General features: G+C 36.8%; 1 protein-coding gene across 2 annotated transcripts in view; it reads right to left on the reverse strand.

The window, feature by feature from the left end:
- LOC133515458 (pyrokinin-1 receptor-like) overlaps window positions 1-17,885 on the reverse strand; it is a 185,802-nt gene that overhangs the window by 32,420 nt on the left and 135,497 nt on the right. Inside the window, exon 5 of one of the 2 annotated variants that reach the window (XM_061848010.1) lies at window positions 4,216-4,383. In XM_061848010.1, coding sequence (XP_061703994.1) covers window positions 4,216-4,383 — 168 coding nt within the window. Of the gene's footprint in view, window positions 1-4,210; window positions 4,384-17,885 lie in introns of both variants that reach the window. The other variant, XM_061848011.1, reaches the window with a different exon arrangement.

A 17,885-nucleotide genomic window follows, 5' to 3' on the forward strand; every position in this document is an offset into this window, starting at 1 on the left:
GCGTGGCCCGACATGCTCTTGGCCGGTTATTTAATTATTACCACTAACGATCACACAGCAAATCCGCAGACGGACTAACGAACAGACAGATGGACATGGAGAAACTATAAGGGTTCCAAGTTGACTACGGAACTATAAGAAAATACAAGGGCTTAGTCCATTTTTTTTAACGAGCCTATATAGTGTCCCACTGCTGGGCGAAGGCCTCCCGCCTAGACTTCCAATCTCCCCGATGAACTGCAGCATCCGTCCAGTTAGTTGCTGAGAAATGCGTCCAGGTCGTACCGCCATCTCCTCTTAGGCCGACCATGCCGGCGTTTACGTTGTGGCACCCATTCCGTGGCTAGTTTAGCCCACCTCTGTGGGTGCATACGTCGTACATGGCCTGCCCAGTCCCACTTTAGCCTGGCGGTTTTGACCCCAACATCAACGATGCTTGTTTTATGTAGTATATCAGATCCGGTCAGTCCTTTTCACCCCAAGCATGTTGCGCTCCATGGCTCTTTGGGAATATAACCCTTAAATTAATCTTAACTGATTGAGACGACAATAAAATAGGGATCATCGCTAAAGGTCGTTTATTATTATTAATCATTTATTTCAAATAACAAGGATTCATAATACATGGTTAGTAACAAAATAGTTCATTATCTTATTATCTACGTTAGTATTCTTATATCTAAGGTTTTTATATTACTATGGCTATGTACACAAATAAATAAATACTCCATTGCAACAGTGCGCACATCACCCCACTACTTGAGCATTGTAAGAGATGTGCACACTGCAGCAATGTCGTATATAAGGACAATCAATCCTATCCGCTATCATGGCCAGGATGCGGTTGCGGCTATCCCGCACCCGCCGCACCAGGGACGCGCATTTCTTTCTGATTGTTGCATAAAAGCAGTCAACTCTCGCTTCCGCAAACATCCCTGATGCGCTGCAGAAGCGGGGCAGCCGCATCAGCACCCTGAACGCATTATTATGTTTATCCTTGTAGATTTATTTTTGTTCAATAATTGAAGCAGGATTAAAATTGAACTTCAATTTTAATCCTGCTATCTTTGACATTTAGCTGGATATTAAGAAGGTTAAGTAAGAGTCGTGCGTGGTGCGATATCCTTCGATACGCCCATCAATTTCATAAAATCTTACATTTGTTTTATATTAAGGTCGTGAGGTGATCTTAGACATTCGTACCGGTCTACTAAAATTATAATTGTGTGTGTGAATGTAGGCTTCATAACCCTTTAGCAACACCTACTTTTTCGATTAATTTCTCTGTTTCCCCTGCTCAAAGGTTGTCTGCTCTTTAGCAATGAAACCGCCTGTTGTTTGCCTCTACATTTTAATCAATTGTTTCTTTTCTTTTCTTTTGTATCTTTTTACTGAGGTGTGCCAATAAAGAGTATTATATATTTCTTCTTCCTGCCCTTATCCCAATTTCCACGGTATGTGGGGTCGGTAAAGAGTATTCTATCTATCTATCTAAATGCAAAAGTATGTCCGTCTATATCCCTGTTACCTCTTCCCACTTAAACCGATTTAGTTGAAATTTGGTATAGAGATAGCTTAGGATAGCTAAGTCCCGGGGAAGGATATAGGATAATTTTAATTTCCGGAAATCATCATTAAAGAAGGCGTAAAGCGGGTGGAAGTGAGATAATTGATACATCGCCTGATAATTGATGTAGTCATACGCTCAAATTGAACGATTGCCATTACACTTTATCCAGGCGTTATTAGTTGTCTCTCAAGTAAGGAAATTTGTATGGGGAATTAATAAAAAGCTGATTGGATGATAACACACTGATTTAAACTTTCACGATTTTTACACATTATTTAATAGAATAGAAACGGGACTTAATCGCGTATTAAGTTTTAAATCCTTTCCACGGATCACCATTTCTACAGCAGGAAAGCGCGGTAAGCTATTGTAATAAAAAAACATTGCAATTACAATCGGAACGAGAGTTTTGGGATCTTATCCATATGGAATTCAGTCATTAGTATATGTAAGCCGAAATGAATATCGACAGTCGAAAAATCGAATATCATTAGTGTTGTGTGTCGACAGAGTAACATGCCTAGTGCGCAAAATGTTCAAGTTGATAAGCAAAACCAAGTGCGGGTAGTTCTAAAAACTCGCGCGGCTAAAAGATGTTGATGTCAACTTTAGTCAGTCTTCTCTGAGACCACGGGGACAACGCCGTCCTTGAAACTTCGGAGGTATATTTTAAACTTAATACGCGATTAAGTCCCGTTTCTCTTAGTTAACTGGACAATATAATTCCACGCAGACGAAGTCGTGGGCAAAAGCTAGTATAATATATATTTAATCAAGCTCCAGAGTGCGGTAGCGACGAACGCACCGAACACAAAGGTTAATTACTTGAAGGGATTCACACCTGACACCAAGATTTGCCGTGGTGGCCTACCCCGAACATTTTTATAAATTAATTTCGGGAAGTTTAGTGCTGTTATATAAACGTTACATTTTTTATACTACGTCGGTGGCAAACAAGCATACGGCCCGCCTGAAGACGTTTATATATGTCTGGTACTAGTTTTCGTTGTTTTTATTTTATTATTTATTTTATTTTATTCGGAAAACCATCAGCTTAAGTAAACTAAAACTAAGTTAACATAAATATGTATCAGAGAAGCCAATTACAGGTTTCCACAGACAGGATACAAAGGTAGGCATTTTTGTTATACTTCTTAACCCCCTGAACGCCGCGCCGCGCGCCTATCGTGTGTAAACCCTATCGGGATGCACAAAGTTTTGAGCTGCGCGTGCGTCAGTTGACGTCTGTGGCGGAAAAAGGGGGACAGACCACACTAAGATTTTTCCGGATCGACGATCTATGACTACTGCACTGTTTGACTAGTTATTTACTTTTGAAATTGTGATTTTTACTTTATATTTGTGAATTTTACAATAAAATCAAGTAAAATTTGATAGCAAATGAGTAATTTATCATAATAATGTGGATATTAAAATACTTATAATCAGGGCCCGTACTTTTCATGCCGTTGACGCAAAAATGACGTAATATAACATACAGGCAGTATTTTTTACAACACTACAAATTTAGATAAATTACTTTGACGCGTAGAAAAATAAATGCTTTTACGTGAAATACGCTGTTAAAATACAAAAATATGTATTATTTAATACATCAATAATCTATTAATTCGTCGAGTGACAATAAGATGAAAGTCAGTTAGACGTTTCTGTACTGATTGTAAAGTATATGTATCAGCTAACCAAAGAGGTTAACAAATTATGTAGTGTGACGTCATTTTTCTGTCAACGGCATGAAATGTACGGGCTCTGCTTATAATATATGGAAATGATACAATTTTAAGGACTTGAAAGTTTCAAAATTTATGTTTTTTTTTACTTTCGAAAAGTTAATGTTCTTTTTTTATCAAAAACAAAAGATTGTATAAGCAACTATATACATAAACGCAATATTTCACCGACAAATTCGCAATTTTCTTGTTTTCCATACTAAGATGGGTTCTCAGTGACCGTGACGTCACGTTCACTTGTCGTTTTGTTAGCAGCGTTTCGCGAATAAGTTACAACTCGGACTTTAACTATTATTTCTGACTTTTCTATTGCTATAATAAGTACTTCTAGTTTTTAAGTTATAGATAAATAATTAAATAGTTACAATTGTTACAAACAACCACTGTTTATTATGGAGGAGCGGGACTTCCAGACACAGGTATTTCTTAACTACTAGGAAGACCCAACCTTGTTTGTCATATGTGTACCCAACATTTATGAAATAAATCATTTTCATTTTCATTATGCAATGGGTCCCATATAGACATTTGATCCTAAAAACAAAACTAATCGACTGATATTATTAATAAAATATGTCATCAAGCCTATTGCACATTTATTTGTTAAGTACAAGTATTGTTCGCTATAATGGGTTCGAAACCCATAGAGCTTAATTACCCACCACCACCAATAACCACTGTTACACCAAAGGCCTCGGACAGGACGCTGGCAACCGGCAGCGCGGCGAGCGGCATATCAAGGCCATTCATACATTGCGCTCGACTGAATTATGACACGACCAATTGAACGAACTTAATCTGACGCTCGCCGCGTCGCGTGCGTCCAATCTGCAGCCTAATGAGATACCTATATCTTAAGAATGATGCCCAATTTATTGCGATGTCTGACCTCACCTGCGCTCGAGGCGGCGGGTCGTATAGCTGCGTCGTGGCGGTCGACAGGCGGCGACCGTTGCGTAAACGCTCGTCACCCGCGCGTAACCGCTGCGACGCGAGCAGCGCGCTGTACGTGCGGCCGAGACGCGGTGCGTTTTTGCGACCGCACCAGGAGGATAGGGTTACCTGGAGACAAATGTGTGAGGTGAGAAAACTTGGAATTAAATACCATTAGCGTTCATGAGACACATAAACGTTTCGAAACTCTGATTGCATCCCGCTGATACTCTAGTTCCAGAGGTCGTAGCTAAAATGACAATCATAACGACATTTTTTATACCACGTCGGTGGCAAAATAAGCATATGGTCCGCCTCATGGTAACAGCCTATGACCGCCTGCAGATGTGTTTCATGCGCGTTGCCAACCCTTAAAAAACCTGCACTCTTATTTTTTAAATTGTCATACTACCGCAAATAACGACAAATGCCAATCGAAAAGTAAAAATATATCAGAATGACGATAAATGAAATAAATAAATTTATAGTTCGTGTCAACCACGATGACGCGCAGATTTGTCAAATATAACCTTTAATACCATAACAATACGAGTCAAGGCACGCGTCGTCGTGAATACTGCTAATATATCGTGCTAACACCCGAGGTAGCGAAAGATTCCAAAATTGAACTATGAGCGTTTGCGCGGGTTTCAAGGCACGAAGGTTATACAAATTTTGCTCCCGAGCGAAACAAAAATTTTCACTTCACCAAATCACAATTGTTCGTAGTATTCCTATTTCTATGTTGAAATTAATCAAAGTGCTTGTCATAACGGTTAAAGAGGTTTTATCTATATTAATTCGGTGTTGTATTGAAGAAGAAAAAAAAAGGATAAAGATCTGGTTGTTTTGCAGTTAAATATTGTATTTAAACACCGCCACAAACATTACCACACTATATTTAACATAAAAATGGTGTTCTGAGGAATGGGATACGTCATGGAAAATAAAATTCGTTGCTTATCCACAAGATTCAGATAGGATGACAAATAGTCGAGGGAGGTGTATTTGATATTTGATATTTTCCACTAGCTACGCGGTGAAGGAAAATACCAAGAAACAACCTAACACGCCTATACCTGCGAAGAAATCGAAATATTTTCTTTTTGGTGTACTAAGACTTTTATTCCGTTATGAAAAAATAAAAGATATAATAACGCTTGTGTTTGAAATGTCGTTCATACATCACTATTTATTCATAACATTATTATTAAGGTATAATAACGTTAGGAATGAAAATTCCGTCTATCGAAACGTAGTAACTGGCCTAAGTGCAAGATTCAACATATAAACTAATTGTTTACCTAAATAGCATCTCGTCTCAGTGGTCTTGTTCACGGTTGCCAAAAAACGTTGTGAAAATGTTATTGGATGTAACATTATGAGAGTAACGTTACGAAGTAACGAAATTAAATACCGGTTCATTATGATTAAAAAAATCTTTCAATAACGTTATATTATAATGTTGGTCGTGAAGATAACGATATAAAATATAATACATCGGTATTTCAAGGTCTGAATATAGATGAGAGAACTGGTGGCTCTGTGAGCAGTAGATCTCACGAACCCCCAAGGCTCTGTCATATTGAACAATTTACAAAAACGGAATAGACAAAAAGTATTTCATTATCGAATCTGCTTCTAAAATTTCACGAGAAAAGGTATAGAATTGCGATCTGTAGAGGAGGACATCCGGACCAGTGTTGACCGAAACGTAAATGCAATTGACCGTATACCATTACAAATTGAATTGTAAGTTTACGGTTCAATTTGTAATGATTTTGATCAGTTGCAATTAACGTTCGGCCAACACTGACCCAGAATAAGCATTTTTGCCAAGCTTCGATCAATGATGGGACATCCCAGTACCCAGTCCATATCTTCTTATAATATATTTAAGAGTGATTAAAAATAGCAATACCAACAACATATTAAAGCCTTTATCGATCTAACTCAATTAATTCTTATTTGGGTTTTGCATTACGCTATATCTTCCCATATCAATGTTAACACCCTTCTTATCAGCAATTAAGTTATTTTTAGACACAGATCGTTCATAACTGGGTTGATGAAAAGAAATAATATTGTAATCAAATCAATGTAGATTTTTATTTTTATTTAAGCGGAATATATTAACGAATGTTAATTTTCTGGATAATAATATAGTTTTTTTTATAAAGGAATGTTTCTTTCAAATAAAATCAGCTAACATAAGAAAGTCACTTTCCCTCCAGGACCTATTTGCTTTTTCCACGCTGTATAATTATTGATTTTCATAACAAACATTTCCGTATTGTTGTAAAAAAAATAAGTTGAATGGGAGACGGTATGATAAAACATATTTAATTAACAAGTTTAAAATTGGTTTTAAAAATATTTAAGCTTCAATCTTATTACAAATAACCTTTCGCAAAGATCGCTTAAAACTTATTGTAAATTGATTTTTAGTTATGTAGGAGTGAGTACTAGTAAGCTTACTTATCTGTCTATGGTGAGACACAGATTTATTAAATATATTTCAACTAGCAAAATTCGACTTACAAAACGTACTTGTTTTAATACAATTTTTAATACTTCTTTAGTCGCTCGCTGGTACAAAATAAATAAAAAACTAGTCAACAATCCATAGCCCGTGATCAGCAACGCAGGCTTTATCACTTACTATAGTCCCCCTCATCGTTTTCGATGATGGCGACCCTAAATAAACACTATGTACGTTGTCTAAGGTGAGCTCTTTTTAACGACCGGTCTGGCCTAGTGGATAGTGACCCACTAGGCCAGACCGGACCTGACCCTGCCTATGAAGCTGATGGTCCCGGGTTCAGTACTGGTAAGAGTATATATTTGTGTGATGAATACGGATATTTGTTTCTGAGTCATGGGTGTTTCTATGTATTTAAGTATTTATATATTATATATAAATACTTAAATACATAGAATAGATAATATATTATATATATATCGTTGTCTAGGTACCTACAACACAAGCCTTATTGAGCTTACTGTGGGACTTGGTCAATTTGTGTAATAATGTCCTATAAAAAAAAACTGTTATGTGGCTGGCCAGGCCGAACTTGCTCTTAAATACTCTATTGCAAGCGTGACAATAAAGTTGACCAGCTGCGTTGTACGTGTACACGTATTAGGAGGGCTTAGGTCTCTCTTTCCGTAACTGTCGTTTTATGTTTAGACTAGTAAGGTGGTTATCTTCAAATGTTTTGACACCGTTATGGATGGTAGAACTTCCAAGAAGACTTTTTTGCAGCAAGCTCCGCTCGCTCAGGGTCGATGGCGCAAGCGCTCAGTTGCCGTTTGAGCACGTCCTTGTAGCGCAGGTGCTGACCACCGTGCTTCCGCTTACCCACCGCTAACTCAGAGTAGAACAGCTGTAGGCAAGCGGTGGTCATCCATTCGAAGGACGTGCTCATAACATCTATGCTGCCGCTGTGTTAGTATGGCCTGCATGCCATATATTCCGGAACGAGGCAGAACCTCAGAGTTAGGAACATGGTCCTGCCACTTGATCCTGAGTATAAACCGCAGACACTTCAGGTTTTGTAGAGGCACCATGTATCTGCTCCATATAAAAGGACAGGAATGATTAGCGCCCTGTAGACGCTAATTTTTGTCTCGAGCCTGAGATCATGAAACCCCCAGACGCGATCTGTGAGTCGTCCGAAATTTGCAGCGGCATTGGCGATACCTGCAGGTATCTCCGAGGCCAAGGTATCATAACGCCGGATAGTGCTTCCAAGATATTTAAAGTGTGAAACTTCATCTAGAGGTCTCCCAAAGTCACCTACTAACAAATGATGTAGGTAAATAATCCGCATCAGGCTTCGTCAACCTCAACTAGAGATGTTCCGAATATTCGGTTGCTATACAGTATCCGGCCTATCCAGACCATATTTTAATATTCGGCCATATACCGGATAGTGACGTTCTATCCAACCGGATACCGGATAACACATCTACTTCGTTTTGCGTAACCAAACAAAATAAATATTTTAAATACGTGTACTATAAAAGAAATTACTCCGTAATTAAATGATAAAACTCGTTTCGAAATAAGGCCCGCTACTCAAATCGCGTCTTATTAAATACACGTCAGTTAATGTCGGTTTACTTTATATAATTCTGAATAACAGCTGTCTCGTGTGGATGTTAGATAAAATCTAACAAGAAATAACACGCACATCTAATTACAATCAAAAAGATACGTTTAAAATTAATATTTATGTCGCAGCCAAATTGTAAGATAAGAATCTGCCTTTTACAAATGGCGTCGTCATTTTGATAAATTGCTAAAGGCAAATTGTAAAAAGTCCGGATTTGTAAAATACCTTATGATATTAACAGCGCCGTTTGCAATTTGTCGCGCCATTTTGATCGAATTAGTTCATTAATTTACCACCACCCGTTCCCAACTATAAAATTTGTATGAAATCTGTTTTTCGCTCCTAAGTTTTACACAAATTAAAAATCTAACAAGTCAAAAGGGACACAGCTATGGTTAATACACATCAAAATATGTAAAACATTTTCCATAATGCCAATATCCAGTGAGGCAAATGCGGACTACGTTTGTATCGAGTAGCGACCGTGGCCGTGGATCCTCTTAAACTAATTTCTCTTGCTCTCAATTAATCTCAAAGTTGTTGTTTAAAGACTATTATGAAGAGTCAACAAGTCCATTTAAGCTTGTTGACTTTAAGTTTCCAAGCTATTTTAAGATAACAATACCTTGTTAGTTTACGATTAAAATTTGACAGGGTTTTGGTTATGTTTGGCGGTTTGAGAGGTGAATATGTTAGGTTCATATATTTATAATATAACAGGTAAAATCATGATACAATTTATCTATTAACTATAAATGGGTTAATATAATAAAATAATTAACTAAACATTTATAAATTCGTCAAAATGTAGAACGTGTGCTCAACAGTTGGCCGAAACGTTAATGAAATTGATCGTTAACCATTACAAATTGAACCGTAAACTGAAACCGTCCGTTACGGTTCAATTTGTAATGCTTAATGGTCAATTGGTGCTCAAGAAGCCATATGAAATGTGTCTATTTAGGGAACATTTATCGGAATTTTTACCATATGCCGCATATTTATTAAATTTAGTATAATGTAGTTTAATTACATTAATTTTATTCATGAATATAAGAATTGCATGATCATTAGCAGGCCGAATACACTGTTCTTTGAAATGGTTTTAACTAAATGGATTTATTGATACACAATAGGTTTTAACTAGAACCAAATTCAATTTAACATGCGAGTGTGTATGTGTTGTGTGTGTGTGTGTGTGTGTGTGTGTGTACGTGCGTGTGCGTGTGCGTGTGCGTGTGTATGTGTGTGTGTGTTTATGTGTGGGTGCGTGCGTGCGTGCGTGCGTGCGTGCGTGCGTGCGTGCGTGCGTGCGTGTGTGTGTGTGTGTGCAGATAATAAGTCACTTTCTTTGTACAACTCATCAGTCGGATATCTGTACGGCTTAGAGAATATTACTTTGAGCAGACATCTTTGGGCTCTTTCAACCTGTAAGAACTTTGTTTTGTTGGCTATATATTTGGGTGTGTAGTTGTGTAGACGCAACATGTTTGAGGATTTTGAATAGCTATATGAGCTTCTTCCGTTTAGATATTCGATATGGCTATGCCAGGAGAGCCGCTGGTCTAAAATAACCCCCAGATATTTAGTCGAGGAGACCTTTTGAATAATTTGACAGGTGCATATCTGAGTGTTAATTACGAGTAGATCGCATGTGTGTATTTTTATTTTAAGATCAATAGGCGGCTGTGTGTTCGCGTACCTGGAAAAACATATATAGTTAGTCTTATCGGTGTTAAGAGTAAGTAAGTTATGACTTAGCTATCTTGTGCAATCACTTTTCAGCTTTTTCATGCACCGCGTCGCAAGAACTGCCATTAAAGACTACTACAGTGTCATCAGCGTAGGAGGAGGTACATCCACCGTCAATTTTGAGATCTGTGAGGTCATTGATGTAGGTAAGAAAGAGATTTGGGCCCAAAACGCTTCCCTGGGGAACACCAAAAGTAACCGGACTCTCTTCACTTAAGTGCGACCCAATTTCTGTTCGTTGACACCGGCCATAGAGATAGCTTTTAAATACGAGCTCCGTTGGGAATACACCATCGGCAAAACATAGGTTGATCAGTCTACATATAATTGGGACGACTACTTGCCTGGCTAGTTTTAAGAAAACTGTGGGGATACCATCCCACCCAGGAGCACTATCATTCTTGAGGCTCATAAGCATTGTATCTACTTCCTTGGGGTCTGTATCCAACAGCACGAATGATGATGTGTTAGTTGAGACAGTGGAGACCTGCGTAGTATGATGAATGGTATGATTGTATGATTGTTGTATTATGTGTTGGCCTATCGACATAGCCGATTTTAAATCATCCAATATCACAGTTTGAAAAGCGCTTACGACGTGGTGGACAACCGTTACCAGGGACATGGAGCGGGCGCAGATCAACACCCAGACAACCCAGGACAGACCTGGCGCCTTCGAACGAGGAGGGCCGACCCCAGATAACGGGACAAGGCAAAGAAGAAGAGACAGTTTGAAAAGCGCGCGAAACGAACGACGCTGGAAAAAAAATAATAAACTTTGCACAAAGCTCTACCTAAAGTGAACTTTCATTACTAATTTTGTTTTTCTTTTGCTTAGATTGCTTGATGATTACCTAAATAAATGTTTTCTTTGATTATGCATTTTTCTTTAAAAAAAAAACAGTTTTTCACCCATCACAAAACAAAATGCCTATTAAAGATAAGTAAGTTTTATGCATAATAGGTACATAATTCCTTATTTAGGTATTTGATATATTAATAAACTACACAGCCAGATATCGGTATCGGCATCGGTATCGCCGATTATTGAACATAAAAATCGGGATCGGTATCGTATCGGCAAAATCATGTATCGTGACATCCCTAATATTAACCCTCTCTGCTCCATTAGGATTCAACACAGTTATATGTCTGAAAAGAAACAAAGGAACTTCAATAAACAAAAATAACTGACGCACCCCGAAGGTATAAGCTCCCGCTTTCATTTTGGTGTGAAACAACTCATAAATGTCCCGGGTACATAGACAATTCCAAATAGACTCCGTTTTATGAAGCGAAAAGTCTCGCGTTCACCATTAAGGGCTCATTTAGACGGGCGCGAACTCGCATGCGATTTTAGTTACATTGCGGAGTATTGAGGTTACAACCAATTCGGCCGACCGATCAAATACCGCAATGTAATGAAACTCGCATACGAGTTCTCGCATTGTCTAAATGAGCCCTCAAATGTTAGTCCCTATGACAGTTCCTTCAAGTCTCTTTTAGATTCCAGAAGCCTTATTTAAAAAGTAATTGAAGACAAAATATTTTACTGTACTTATTATTATTAAATGTTACATTTCTAAATTTAGGTTTAAAGATCTTTATTTCTCATAAGAATACAAAATATTCACTTACATGAGAATTTTTCTTTTTTTTTTATGCAAAAAACATTTTAGCGGTGAGCGCACACTTATAACAAAAAACGTAGGTACATGTATGACTTAAACTAAAAATCTAAAAGTTAAACTAAACACAATAAAATAAAATAAAAACATTTTTGGTGGGTAAGTGAAATAACAAATCGAAACAATTTGCAATAGAATGCGAGCGTAGTTGCTACGGCCCGGACCGGCTGCCTCATAGTAACAGAGATAAGATAAGGCTACTACGTATTTACACGGATATAAAGAGCGTGGAGGTGACAAAGCGCTTTCTCTAGTTTGGTTTTAATGTTCCGATAAATGATGATATTTATTTTCTTAAATTTTTAGTATTTTTGCGTAATATTGGACTTAGTCAATTTGTGTAAGAATGTCCCTATAATATTCATTTATTATTTATTTACTAAGTTTAAGAAGCAATTATAAATATTAGTTATATCTATATAAATTTATAAAAAATATCTACAAAAATTATACGTGACTGCTCCATATAAAAAAAACTGTAATAAGGACTATTATTCGACGCAAGATGTATAAGAATAGAGTCGCATCAAGCTAACGTTGTAGTCTGCAGACTTTCCAGTGTCAGAGTGTGGAAGTTTGTACTTCAAACTTTAAATTGTTATACAATTGTGACATTCAATTGGCACTCTTTTAAGTTGCGCTAAAATTACACCACCCGATTGCATTCTACAATATGGGTCTCCATTTATGACCAGAGGCCCACGACTGGGCCTTCGGTTCTCCTTTTCGCGGGCCGGATTGCATAACTTTCGGCTATCCCCCTTCCTTTTCGCAAGCCAAAAGTAGTAGCCCCGTAGTTCACAGTTTTTTACCCATGTTTACAGTTAGAATTATAATTATAACTTGGACAGTTACGAATACGAATATTACCGGGATTCAAACCCGGGGCCTTTCGCTTTGTAGGCACTAGGCTAGGAGACCGTTATATTTTGCAGGACCAGCAAAGTCATATTATTTTAGTTGACAGACCCAGCTCCAATGCCTTCGGTCTTAATCTTATAGGTACCTATAGTCAGCATCAATAGCAGCGGATGAAATAACGCGCCAAAAGTATCTGATATTCCAGATAACTTTTCTAAATAAAGATAAATCTCTAAAATTAATGTTCATAAGTGTATCTTTTACAATCTTAATTTGTTCTACATATATAACCATCACATTTTGTTAAGCTGTTACAGAATGGTAGAAACTTTTGACACCTTGTTTGATCCGTTACTTTTGATGCTGACTGTACATGCTCCATTTTGTTGGTAAGCCATTTTTTCATAGCATTTGTCACGGCTTATCGCCATCGCTCATAAGAGGCTGGGATTTGCTTGGCAAACCTAAGGATTAGCGTAAGCATAAGCACTCATTTTTACTAGAAAGGAAGCTAGGCCGTTGGGATTAGTCCAGTTGGTAAGTAATCTATGTTCGGATAATAATTTAGAAACTACATCAGCGCAGAAAGTTGGGGCGGCATTAGCATAGTACCAGATTTATTGCGAGACCTCTGGCCTACGAGTCCGTCGACACTGCTAACGTAAACTAAACCTTATTGGAAGCATATAAGGTCCTCTTGAGGTCAGAGTGGCTAGTAGCTAAGGTACGACACATTATCATTGTGTTTTATATGCGGCAGTTGACGCATTGTTACATTTGATAGGTACATTCAAACCTAGATTGAAATGGCTAACGTTGACCTAGGTAGGGTTTACATGACGGATCCGAAATGTAGAAGATTCGTGGATCCGGATGCAAATCATGATAATGAAAGCTATGTTTGTCATTTATCCCACCGGCGGCGGTAGTGTCTGTGGAGATTGACAGGTCTCCTGTTGGACTTGATTTTGGTTGTTTTCGTGTTGATTTGTTTAATATTCAAGTGATATTTAAAAAATGACTCATAAATATGTTTCATGGACTGTGGCGGAGTTAAAATTAGAATTAAAGGAACGTAATTCAAAATGTACAGGCCAAAAGTAAGCTCCAATTGAAAGGTAAATAGTACATTGTGCAATAGTACATTGTTGAGGGGGGTAAGTGAAATTTTGGATACGAGGGTGATTATTCCCGACAGCCGCAGACTAGAGGGAATTAAAGACCCGAGTTTGCAATATTCTTACCCCCGAAGTTACACACAATGTTTTTCATCACACTTGCGAAGAAAAAACTAAATTTCAAACGAAATAATTCTTAAATACGGTGACATATCAAACGTTCGTCCGCCATTTTGTAATTTCTTGACAGGTTAGCAACGAGAGCAAAGACCTATTCGGCATTCAGCCACGATTGAAAATTATGTAAAAACATTTTCAACGGCTGTTAAATCAATCAAATTATTTTATTTTAAACATAAACAAAAATTTTAATTATAAATGTCAGTATTTTAAAAGTAAAAATCATTTATGCTACTTGGGTTGTATGAATAAGTGACATAATTTAAAAAAAACTATAACTCCCTAGGGAGTTAAAGCTTTTTTTTTCACAATCCATAACTCCCGCGGGAACAAAATAGGCCTTTGTCCTTCAGTACACCTGCATGAAATAAGAACTTTTCGAGCAAGTGTGATGAAAATTATATTTTGTCTGAACCTAACCTTGCTGTTTTGCAGTCATTATTTTATGAATGGTAATATATGACTTTGGGACCTAATATTATATTTGTTTTTTTTTAGACTTATTGCTTACGATCGCAATAATAATTTTGTAGAAGTGGATGTGGAGGAAGAAGCGGAAGAATTATTTCCAAAGCCATGGCCAGCTGAAGGTTCAATCCAAAGTGTAGATCATAAATGTGAGACGCCACAAATAGACATTGTACACATGAATGATTATTTTTTTTAAGTTTACAACACTGCAAAAGGGATGTCTACATTTGCAGCTGTTCACCGAAAAGGATATGGGATGATGAAGGATTTCGTTTTATCTGCTTTGGTTCATGTGAAACATAACAATCACCACTATTTGTACTTTTTAGACGGCAATACTGCTTGTTGTTTATATTTGTTAATAGGGTTGTTTCCATCTACAAATCTTAGGGCAGAATTGTATCCCAATAAATTCTTTAGAATTATAAGATCATGTTAAACTACTTTTAGGGGACCTGTAATGACCATATTTTTGTAAATATTGAATTTAAAATATCTTTTGGCACACGTCACGTGACCAAACTCGAAATGTCATTGAAGATTCTGATGACGTCACAACTCTCGGATTGACACTGTTGACAGTTAGGCGATAAACAACAAATGACAAATGTCAGTTGACAGTTCGTATCTTCTACGTGTGTATGTAGTTATGTGTCAAACCGTAAACTGTGACGTCACACAATTTTCAAACAGCGTTTTGGGCGCGAAAGCATCTGTCAAAATATATTTTGTTAATTTAACATATTTAAAGCCGTTTTTAGTATAAAAGTTGAATTTTAGGGCAACTTTTAGTTAATATAGAACGTAATACAAGCATTTCAAAAAATTGGAAATAACCCTATTAAGTTCTACACGTGTTGTTATGGAAGAGCGGGGTCTTCTGTCACAGGTATTTTATACTTACTAGAAGACTCTAACCTTTACAATTGAACCTTGTATTATTAACAAATAAAACATTTTTCTTTTTTTCTTTTCATTTTCATTATCGAGGACAAGTATACATTTCGGATCCGGATTGCACACCCTACCTATAAATAATTAATGAATATGGGTAAGTATCTCAGTAGACAAAAATGTAGCACAAAACGCATAAACGCGCGACTATTGTAAGGTAGCCCGTTTAGTCTTTTCTGTGGGAGTGCGGCGGCACGTGGGTAGTCAATATTTTTTTATAGTTGTTTACAGCGTATCGAAATGAATATTATAGTTGAGTTGGGAGCATGAAAAGTACGCAATAGTATACGAAATGTTAATTCAACCATTACAGTCGAGGAATAGAAAAAATAACATTGCTCCCCTAAATTTAATCGGAGAATTCCTATTGTAACAGACAAAAGGAAATTAATGAGTTTTAAAGTTACAAACCATAATTTTTCGCCATTGTTTAAAATTACTTTGTGTCTACGGCAGTTATTTTAAGATCAATTATGGATTGCACATTAATTTTATGACACTGGCATTTTTGAACTGTCACCTTAAGACACTTTTTTGTTAAAAAATGAATATAAATTGTGACTATTGTTATAATTTTTTAAACCTTAGAGTTAAATTTTGGTTATAATTCATTTTAATTCTTAACCGATGTGCTTACTTATCGAGTAAAACGGCTGTGACATACAGATAGAAGGGTGAAACTATAATGAATACTTAAATAATACTCAAAGAAATAAATATTGGACATTAAATAAATAAATAAATATCAAACGTTTTTTTTTAATATACTTTATCTTATTGTAAATACAAAGTTTCCGAGCAATCTAGCTAGTCGTTTTAAAATGAGAACGTAACTACGTTTGTACGAGGTTTTTTTTTAGCTTATTTATCATCAAGGTACATAACATTGTGACACCCCTTTATTCCTCGCCAAACTGCGGTCGCAGTTTGTTGGCGAGATAGCGGTCATTTATACATTTTAATATCCATGCTATGTACTTACTTAAGAGGCTGTCAACACCCAATGTCCTTGAAATTGATGTTACTTAAACAATTTTTTAAGAAAGACTATTTGTTTTAGTCAAGTAAGAAAAATATATGTTCATGTTAATTATATTTCAAAGACCGTGGTTGTACTCGATACATGATTGAACGAAATCGGCTCGATAGAAAATAATTGCAAAGATTGGTCTTAAAATCACAATTAAACGGTTCTTTGTCTTTATTGTTTTGACTTATGGGTCTGCAATTAAAATCACAATTTCAAAACATTTATATCTAAACCGCTGTTGAGTAAAATATTACACTAATAATCCACTTTTTTTTATTTAAATATTTTTCTTATTATTCCCTTGCCCAGGCCCAGTAACATGCGACAGTGCTATCTCATTTACTCCGATACAAATAGACAGTGTGCGCGCTTTAGGTATTGACAGCCTCTTAATACTAAGCTTAGGTACTGTGTGTAAAGCGAATACGCAAACTTTTATGAATATAAAAAGCTTGCTTAAGCGGTAGACCTAATGGTCTAATAATGGGGTCCAGTTACCACCGATTAACAACATAACCCTATAAAAAACCGGCCAAGTGCGAGTTGGACCCGCACACGAAGGGTTCCGTACCATTATCTATAAAAAAAATCGGCCAAGTACGAGTTGGACTCGCACAGGAAGGGTTCCGTACCATTATCTACAAAATCGTTCACGCATCCAAGTACTGACCCCGCCCGACGTTGCTTAACTTCGGTGATTGGATGAGAACCTCGAGATTAGAAACCTATTTATGGTACTATATAAAACTATTTACTTATATTTATATGTCACTCACCAAGGCCTTGGCAGAATAACAGCGTTGCAATTTGCCTCGTTTGCGAATAGCAACAATATGCTGAGACAAGGTTTTTCCCTACTGCACACATTGCTGGACCCAAATGTGTATATTTCTGTTTTTAATGTGTATTTACATAATTTTATCTGATGTTTTTTTTGTTTTGTTGTTCTTATTTCTTTCATCTTCTTGTCATTTCTTTCTTTTTAGGTTCTTTCTAATTAAGCTTGCAAGATTTAACCAGAACATACATACAAATATTGCAAGTGAAATAAATTATTTGTACATAATTAATTTAAAACATATCACGCTAATGACAACAAGAAACAGAAATTGAAGCATTCGGGGAAGTTTAAAGCCCATTTCCATGTATAATTAGTATTAATTAAGCACGTATTTAATTACCTACAAGGGCGCGAACTGATTAGATCTCATTAAATTCATTGAGGTGCAATGAGTTCAGGGGGCCTAGCCAAAATTGTTGATAGGAAACGCCAATCAAAACTTTAAACAATGATGAATAGCACGTGGCTTTTCGTATATGTCATCCCGATATATATTTTTTCGTTTGGTATTTGTCCATGTACGATTATTATCTTAACTAATCCCCCAGGTCCTTCTCCGAACGCGACTCGCTGAGCATTGAGCGGAATGCCGTGCGTGCACGGGATCGCCGACATCAT

Source organism: Cydia pomonella, chromosome 2 (assembly GCF_033807575.1).
Source record: "Cydia pomonella isolate Wapato2018A chromosome 2, ilCydPomo1, whole genome shotgun sequence".
NCBI classification, from domain to species: domain Eukaryota; kingdom Metazoa; phylum Arthropoda; class Insecta; order Lepidoptera; family Tortricidae; genus Cydia; species Cydia pomonella.